General features: G+C 33.6%; 2 protein-coding genes across 2 annotated transcripts in view; both read left to right on the forward strand.

Moving 5' to 3' along the window:
- LOC110099723 (protein RRNAD1) overlaps nucleotides 1-2,091 on the forward strand; it is a gene marked incomplete in the record, with an annotated part of 16,929 nt that extends 14,838 nt beyond the window's left edge. Inside the window, 2 exon segments of the mRNA XM_020826969.2 lie at nucleotides 159-358; nucleotides 1,689-2,091. Of these exon segments, the coding sequence (XP_020682628.1) occupies nucleotides 159-358; nucleotides 1,689-1,892 (404 nt within the window).
- A 2,398-nt stretch (nucleotides 2,092-4,489) lies between these two features.
- LOC110099733 (DNA repair protein recA homolog 1, chloroplastic) overlaps nucleotides 4,490-9,508 on the forward strand; it is a 15,298-nt gene continuing 10,279 nt past the window's right edge. Inside the window, exons 1-5 of the mRNA XM_020826986.2 lie at nucleotides 4,490-4,918; nucleotides 7,419-7,510; nucleotides 7,610-7,685; nucleotides 9,013-9,075; nucleotides 9,235-9,364. Coding sequence (XP_020682645.1) covers nucleotides 4,490-4,918; nucleotides 7,419-7,510; nucleotides 7,610-7,685; nucleotides 9,013-9,075; nucleotides 9,235-9,364 — 790 coding nt within the window. The remainder of the gene's footprint in view (nucleotides 4,919-7,418; nucleotides 7,511-7,609; nucleotides 7,686-9,012; nucleotides 9,076-9,234; nucleotides 9,365-9,508) is intronic.

Here is a 9,508-nt window from a genome sequence, read left to right on the forward strand (position 1 = left end):
TTAAAGGAACTGAAGAACATGATGGCAGGAGAACGCTAAAAGGTCCTGCTAGGCATTTCCTATCGGATGCATTTTGACTTACGAATAGTTAATACATCATCAATCATGATGAATCCTATCCAAAATTTAAGTTTAGTTTGCTTATTTTTACACTGCAGAGAGTAGAAGTACAAACTCAAAAGCATTTTCAGAGCAGCCCTGTCATTCTGAAGTATATGAAGAAGCTCGATATTCTACATGCTCTGACAGATATGTACTCTTTGAAGAATTCAGCAAGTCTGGACTAAAGCATCTTGGGTTGGAAAGTCCACAGGACTTCAACTTGATTGAACTATGGATGAGAGCTAAACCTTTCTTTGTATGATTTTACCCAATGCTTTTCTTGATACCTACTCTAGATATTATTTTGACTTTTGACTTGGTCTATCATACTCTTTGCCCATATTTATCCTACTATGACTGAGTCTTTTTTCATTTTTGAGCTAAGTTAAAGTTAATAGAACAATAGTGTTCGAAGTTTCATTGCATTCAATCTACCTGAGAGGCTAAATACACAGGAACCAGATATCACAATGTTACTAAGGGTAATTTAGATTTTTACTATTAATTAATGGATTGGTTAAGAAAAAGATTAAAACATTCTTTAGGAGTTATAAGAGTATTTCAAAATTGGACAACTAAACCAAGACTCATAATAGATGATCCAAAGTGCTAGTTGTCCTTTTATAAGCACAGTTTTTGGTTCTTTTTGGATTAGCTTTAACTTGGCTATTTTGTTGCTTAGCGGACTTAAACTATGATTTCATAATATTCGTATTTGAATACGTAATCTTCACTGCCTTGTCAGTTTTCTCCATTTCTCTGTCTATTCTTTTACCCTTTTCCTATTTTTGCTGAAGCTCCTAAATTTATCCCTTCTTTTTCACTTGTATCATATTTGCTCACTGTCGAGTGTTGAACCTTATCATTGGTGCCACCACCTCGCCTATTGTGCTCAACTATCTTCCCATCATGGCTGCCTAGCCTCCAAATAATTTCCACATTCTCTTCTAGTGATTGAGGAGGTATTATCCTTGGTAGGTTCTATTAGCAAGAGGAAGAATAAGGAACCAAGTACTAATTGTCAGCAAAGACAGGTGGCACGTTTAAGTTTAATTGATGCACCATGAATATCTTAGCCTTAAGATGGAGTGTTGATTTGTTGCTGTTGAGGAAACTTTGTAATGTTAAATAATATCTTGTAATTCCTTGGAAGATTATTTTTGGTCTCAGGTTCTAGAGAGATTATCTTTAAATCTAAAAATGATAAGCGTCATTTTGGCTTCAAGGCTGATCATACCAAAGATATCATTTTCTTCAATTTAGCTTATTATATATTTCTTATTTTATCTGCAGAATGTAAGGAAGATTAGTATTAGAATTTTACTTAACGTAAACCAAATACCTCTGATATGTTAGATTGAGTTTTGCAGAAATGGTTATTGCACTAGCCTGATATTTCAGTTTTCTCAAACAGCATCTGTGTATTTAATACTTCATTGCTGCTCATAATATTGTTATTTTTGGAGCTTTCATGTGCTAATGAATTGTGTCAGTGTCATCTTCTATTATGTTACTTACCTCATCGCGGTGATATTTCTGAAACCTTCAATCCTGTTTATCATCATTCGTTCTACCTTTTCATGCAGGAATTCATAGGTCCATACTGGTCTCTACGCGCTTCCTTGGGGCCACTGATTGAAACTTATATTTTACTAGATAGATTGTTGTTTCTTCAAGAGCATGGTAATTTTGCAGAAGTACAGTTGGTTCCATTATTTGATCCGACCCTGTCACCGAGAAATGTAGCAATCGTGGCACGAAAAATTGATGCAAATATAGCCAATACATAAAGTGGTAGTTGTTCTATTTTTTATCCTCTGTGTATACCTTTGATCTAACTGTTTAGTGCTAAGCTGTGACAGTGTTCTTTGGGTTCAATAAATTCATATTTTTCCCATAAAGTGACTTGAATCCTTGAAAAGTGCTTGCTTTTCCTTTATGTAAGTATAATGCCCTTTCAATGACTTTTCAGAACATAGTTCTAACTCACTGAGATATCAACACATTAATGCTGACGTGTGGCAATTTTTTTTCCTAAGTTAAGTGTTGCAAAGATGAGGATGTTTAGGTGAATGACCTTAGAAATAGGATATGAAATGAGCATATACGTGAAAAAGTTGGAGTAGATTCAGTGGAAGATAAGATTAGAGAGAGTTGCCTTAGATGGTTTGGTCACATTAAACGGAGGCCTTTCGATGACTTGGTAAGGAAAGTTGAGGTATTAGATTTGACATATGTTAAGAAAGGCAGAGGTAGGTCTAAAAAGTCTTGGTTAGAAAATATTAGAAATGATCTTTCTTTATTAGATTTAAATGAAAATTTGACTTTTAACCGGACACAATGGCGAAAAAGGATTCATGTAGCCGACCCCGCGTAGTGGGACAAAGGCTTGATATTTTTGTTGTTGATTCCTCTAGATTTTTAGAGGATCACCTTAAAGAAAAGATTTCTTTGATGCTGCTTAACGCTTAAAATGTGTTCTACTGTTCTTTAAGTTAATCATTTGCATGAACTAACATCAGTTCGTGCTGAGAACAGTTATATACTTGTTGATATAATCTTTGATTCTAAGTTTAGAGTATGAAAACGATCATGCTATATATTTATTCTTATAGGAGAAGCCTTCCTGGGGCCTTTTTTCTCTGAAATGCTAAGGTACGATTTGGCTTGCTGGAAAAATTATTAGGTGCGGAGTGTAGACGGGGAGAGCACCGTCTGCACACACACAGGGTACCAAGCAGTACCTAGTGGTATCTAGCGGTACCGAATAGTACCTAGCTGGATTTTATACTAGTGTGCGGACGGTTCTCCCCGTCTGCACTCCGTACCTAATAATCTCTCGGCTTGCTGGGCAATGGTCAACCGTTCAAATGAAGGTGATGTTGCTTTGCGATGATTTGTGAATTTAATTAGTTTAACTAATATATGAATTCATTGATATTTTTTAACAAAAGAAAACGAGTACCACATGAAATTAAATGGCTCATTCTACTAAATGTACTAAATTGTTTTGCGTAGTCTAAATGCATCAAAAAATTTAGTGCATTTAGTAGAATGTGTCATTTAATTTAGGACAGGCGATCCTATCTAAATTTTTATTAATTCATGCTCCTGCTAATTATGAAGAATAATCCGCTCGTTTATAAATTAAGTCCAAAAAGGAATACACTACAAGTTTAAATGTTTATACTCTCCAAAAAGGAATACACTACAAGTTTAAATGTTTATACTCTTAGTATTGGCATGTAAAATTAGGTAAGTATTTCATAATTATCTTATTGAGGGTCTATCAATTGATATCAATGATATAAATTAAATTTGATGTTTATTCAAAGGACATTTTAGTTAGGGTTTGGATGTCATTGGCTAATAAAATATGTAATTTCATTTTCAATAGTTAGAATTTGACTTTTTTTAAAAAAAAATATATATTTTTTATTAATAGTAAAGATGTATTTAAAAGATTTTGAAAAAGAGTCTTCATGTATTTTCTTGTAGATCGTGAATTTTTAATTAATGAGATATTTAGAATATGGATGGCTTAGAATTACGAGAATATAGAAAATAAGTAAATAATTTATTATTTTAGTTGATATTAAGTTAATAATTATCATTTAATATTATTAAAAAGTAAGATAATATATAAATATCTATATATAACAACATTAAAAACATTAAATTCTTATCCCATTATATGAGATTGGTTAGATGGATTTTTTTTATTGTGTTTTTATTAAGAGTTAAATTTTCATTTAAATTTAACAAAAAAAATTATTTATATTATTTTCTTTGTCACATAAAAAGGCGGTCTTTCGATGATCCGGTTAGGAGAGTAGAGGTATTAGATTTGACTTGTGTTAAGAAATGTAGGGGTAGACCTAAAAAGATTTGGTTAGAAAATATTATGAATGACATTTCTTTATTAGATTTAAATGAGAATTTGACTTTTAATAGGACATAATGGAGAAAAAGGATTCATGTAGTCGACCCCAGGTAGTGGGATAAAGGCTTGATGTTGTTGTTGTATTTTCTAATCAAAATTTTTTAAGTTTATCTCTACCTTTCTTAAAATAGATTGAATCTTATGCATATATTCTCCTAATTTAGTCATCAGAAGATCAATATTTTATGTGACTAAATCATATAAATACCTATGTACGATATATTTTAATATTGTAAATAATTTTAATAAAAATAGAGATATAAATAAGCATTTAATCTCAAAAGTTAAAAAATCAGAAATTTTGCCATTAAATTAATTAATAGGATTTTTAAAAATTAAAAAAAGGAATGTCTAACATAATGCGGATAAAAATCATTTAAAATAATTAAAATATATATATTTAACTTTTCATTTATATTTTATCGAATGTCAAAAATAAAACAGATGAGGATCGACCCGATCGGGGGATCATTTGAATTTTTTTCCATTGAAGATTTTCCTTTCTTCTTTGTAGACGTCAAGAAGCTTTTCACTGCTCTCACAGTCCACTCTTTTTCGCACAATCGCACGTTGATCATTCTCTGGCGCAGCGTTCTAGGAGGCGTCAAAACTTTCTTTTCGTTTCTTCTTCTCCTCTGCATTTGTAATACTGGCTTCAAAGAAATGAATTCTGCTTCACTCCTTAAATTGTGTAGCTTCCCTCCCCAAAATCCTCATCTTCTCGTGTTTTCTTCTCCGACAATCCTGGCTTCATACGCCAAGGCCACGTATGTGCCTCGCTTTGGCAGGACACTGGGGAGAGCTCGATGCGAATTTGACGTCAAGGGAAACGGCGCGCTTTCTAGTGACACCGACCTTCGAGCTATAGAGCGGGTAGGTTTCATGCTGTTCTATTAGAAACAGAAAACTCTGCAAGGTCATGTAGATGCCGTGCAACCGAGGTTTTTGTTTGAAATCCGGTGTTGCTTAGTAATAAAAATAATTTTTTTCCACTGAAAAGTTCTCTCTTTTAGTCCTGTAGTTTTTCAGTTGTATTTGAATCACTTATTGTGACGCGATTTAAGGGTTTAGTGTGATCAATGTTGTTTGGTACATCTATAGCTTATAACAGGAGTATTGATTAGTTATTAGGTTGTTCTTATTGTGGCTGATTTCATGAGTTCACTTCTTTTACCTCTTGCAAATGTTTGTTAAAAGAATGCCGATGCAAAGAAATATCCATGAATGTTGTTGGTTGTGTACTTAACTCTTTCAGCATATGATAAATCATTAAAAGCATAAATTACGACGAGTAGGGATTAAAAATAGAATATGGTGTACTTGTCAGTGCAAAATGAAGTTAGTAATTTCATTTAAAAGCTGAATTGTGCGGCTTAAATGTTCAAGTATCTTGATGTTCACGTGAATCATAGCTATTTGATAACACCTGTTCTTGTTTTTTTAGCGTAGGGATTGTTTGGTTTGAAGTAAAATGACTTTTAAGTATTTCGCAGGGGTTCTGATTATATTGGTGTTTGGGTGGATGAAAAATGAATGCAATGTTGAGCATTACAAATGCAGTGTAAATGATTCTAGTTCATTTATTTTAGGAGAAGCAAACTCACTTAGTTTTGAGCAAAAACCTTTTCTACGCAACCAAACTTCCTTGTCGTCCCTGCCACTAGCCGTTGATGGGCCGCCAACCACCTCCATCATCATCCACTGTCGTCGTACTGCGTCATTACCCACCACTACCTCATTAGTGCTCCATGCCTCTAGCCAGCACCTCCGCAGGCCATCATTGCCACTATTGGCCACCAACCACCATCATTTTTTTTAGATAATTCACCATCATCTTTAGGTGTTACACTATATTCATTTTGGTTAAAGGCATATAAAAAAAAATCTCATGCGTTCATTTTACACTCATCTAAGTAACTTCGCATATTCAAAATTTCAAATACACATTTATTTTACATTGCATTTATTTTTCAGCAAACCAAACAACCCCTTAATAATTTTTGGCCACCCATATTTCAAAGATTACTATTTGTTAATTGGATACTGCCAAGAATTGATTGGATATTTTTCTATTTTTTATTGCCAAAATAGTCTAATATGTGCTAAAACAGCTAATCATTTTAAGAAAATTGAAATGAAGCTGTGTGCTTAAACTCAAATTGGCAATGAGAGCCGAATCAAAGAGAGTACTTTTAGTTTTTTCTTCATTGTCTATATTTTTCTGCACTATTACTGATGAATGATAAGCTGCAGACAAACGAGGTTGCTTGTCAGCCTATGAGACAGCCAATATGAATGTATAGAGGCCTCCTGAATGAAATGAGATATGTTGAAAATAGACCTACGAACATATCTGAAAGTACTAGCTAGAAATTTTCTTGGCGAACATCTTTACTTTCGTTGATGCCGCCAAGATCTGCGTGAAGCTGAGAAGAAAGAATCGCAGGCAATGGAACAGTAGAAAACAGAGCAGATAAGCTCTTCAGGTTTTTTCTATTGAAGAGGAAGATGAAAAACTGCTTACATTTCTCACATAATTCCTATATATATATTAGCTTCTAGAAACTGTAATTGGCTGTAACTTTGCTATAACTAAATTGCCAGAAATAAAGCAAATAAGAAAAGCAGATAACAGAAATAGTACTGTAGGTAGTGGGACGTATCTGGTAGTTAGCCACGGTATCCTAACTCGTGGGTATAGTATAGTGAATAAGCTGCATCATTCGTTTTCATAGTTTTATTAGCAGAAACCAGGCCAAGGAAAGCTGTGACGAAAGAAACAGATCAAATATTTGCTAGTCTCCTCCTGACAAACGACTAGTGATTTCTTCATTGATTTATAAATCTGATAACTTTGAAAAGTAGTGTTAATTTTGCTTTAAATTTATGGGTTTTTTTGGAGTTCATATGAATCTATTCTTGTTTTGTCTGTAATGGGATCATGGAACTATTCTTGCAACCAAGTTTCATTTGTTGTAACTCATGAAGTTTCTACCATACCTGTGAAGCATAAATAGTGTCTCTGGAATTCATAATTTATATGCAGAAGCTTAGTTTTCATTCAACAAGTGTCATTTACTAGGAATTTTCTAGTCTCTGTTACTTCATGAAAACATTTTATTCTTCTTACTAGAGCTTTTTGCCGCACTATGTGTCAGAACAAAAAGGAAATGTGTATCCATTTATAAGCCTCGTTAGCATCCATTTTCAACCTTCTTAAAACACAGTCAACCTGGAATACCATCATCTGTAGGAAAATTCCAACAGATATAGCAAATTATATATATATATATAGTCTCTCTTGATACGTTTGCTCATATGCTTTCTAAGAAGCTTACAAAGAATTTAGAAAATAACTTGAATGTTCATGCAGCAAAAAGCACTGGAAGCAGCTATGAATGACATCAATAATTCATTTGGGAAAGGAAGTGTTACAAGATTAGGCAGTATGGGTGGCGCTTTAGTGTATGTTCATTTTTCGTATCTTATCTATTGGAGCAAGCATGGTGCTTAAACATGTTTTCTTTGAAAGAATATTTATACTTCAGAAATCATATTGTTCAGTGAGACCTTCCCAAGTGGTTGCTTGACATTGGATTTTGCTTTGGGCGGTGGCCTTCCAAAAGGAAGGATTGTAGAGGTATGTGCATCATATCATGTTTGTACTCTTCAACATACTGGAGGTTTATTATTTGCCATTTATCATTTATGATGCTTCTTCATCTACCTGCTTTTGGTATTTTTTTAACATTATAACCTGCTGAATTGGGATTATGGAAAGCTTGATGAAAACAATTGCATGCATGTTGATTTTCTTGGTTATATTCATGATATTATATTCATCAATCTGCCATATTTTATGGCATTCAGCAGGACTTTCATTTCTCTTGATACTTATTAAATCAATATCAAGTTGTTTTTTATCTTTGGCTAGTTTTATAAGCTTTCTTTATAGTTGTTACTGGAATATTTGGCATTCAAAACATCTTAGTCATGAATGTCGCTGCAAATTGTCTCAACGATTTTCTTAATAAGACTGTGATAGATTATGTCATGATTTTTCACATTCTTTTATTTGATAATTTTCATAAGAGGATTTTAGCGAAGTAAAAAAGAGATCAAAGAAAAGCTTTTGTTGTCTTTATAGTTGTCGATTGTATTAATGTATTAATAGACATGTAAAAAAATTAATAAAGGTTTTTGTGGGCTCCAAAAATTCACGCCATGACCTTTCTGCATTTTTCAAGGAGAGTCCCATGGTTTCGTCATCCTGAGCCGCATGATCCTTAGTCTACGTAGTCAAATGAGGTAGTAGACCCAACTTGACCAAAAGATTCTTATCGGATGTTGAGGGTTGCTTTGTCTAAGGGTATCTTGTAGAGTAAAGGTGAATGTTTGCTTAAGGGGACAAATTTGAGTCAATCTTAGCTAGCAAAGAGCTTTGTATCCTATTGAGTATATCATATGATTCATTATTCAAGGGTTTGACTCTTGCCATAATTATAATTTAATAGTATCATTTTGTGGCAAAACCACCTAATCAAAGAGCCCCGTTTATAAATGTTTACCTGTGCTGCCATTTGGCGGCAAAATCACCTGTCAGAGGACACATACTAGATATTCACTATCATTCTATTTCAAAGAATTTCTTCCATACCCATTGCCATTCTAGGTTTTCTATACTCAAGGGGCTTTCTGCTTATTGCTTTGCCACCAAACAAAATCTTGTTGCCCTAAATGGGCATGTGTTTTGGGAATTGATGAAAAGGTTATCCCATTACTCTTATGAGGTTGTGCAACACTTTCAATTTGATTCTTGTAGTCAGTGATCATTAGCTTTCCCTTTATCTTGGATTGCTACCTTCATAATTATGCCCAAAGAATATGCCTGCTTAATTCTTCTTCAACCAGTAGTAACACATTTTTAAGCTGAATTCTAGCGAATGACTGCTTTGATACTTGAACAGATATTTGGTCCAGAAAGTAGCGGAAAAACCACTTTAGCTCTACATGCAATTGCAGAAGTACAGGTGTGTAATACTTTTGTGATGCAGAGGGCATTGTTTATCATTACGCTCCAAAAACACTCTTTAATATGTTCAACTAGCTTTCTCAGTGTTCCCATATTTGTGGTATGCATAGTCCCTCTTTGCCATCTTACCATTATTGCTGACATGATAAAAAAGCAGAAATTAGGAGGGAATGCCATGCTAGTGGATGCAGAACATGTTTTTGATCCAGCTTACTCGAGGGCTTTGGGAGTAAATATAGAAAATTTGATCGTTTGCCAACCTGATAATGGAGAAATGGCATTAGAAAGTAAGTATTTTTTCTTTTCATCTTGGATTGCAGATTACTATGCCATGGCTTGAACTATGTTTTCTTGTAAACTTCTTTTAGATAACGCCTATATATATATATATATATATATATATATATTATTTTTTTTGTATGACGCGCCCC

This window comes from Dendrobium catenatum, unplaced genomic scaffold (assembly GCF_001605985.2).
Source record: "Dendrobium catenatum unplaced genomic scaffold, ASM160598v2 fragScaff_scaffold_253, whole genome shotgun sequence".
NCBI classification, from domain to species: domain Eukaryota; kingdom Viridiplantae; phylum Streptophyta; class Magnoliopsida; order Asparagales; family Orchidaceae; genus Dendrobium; species Dendrobium catenatum.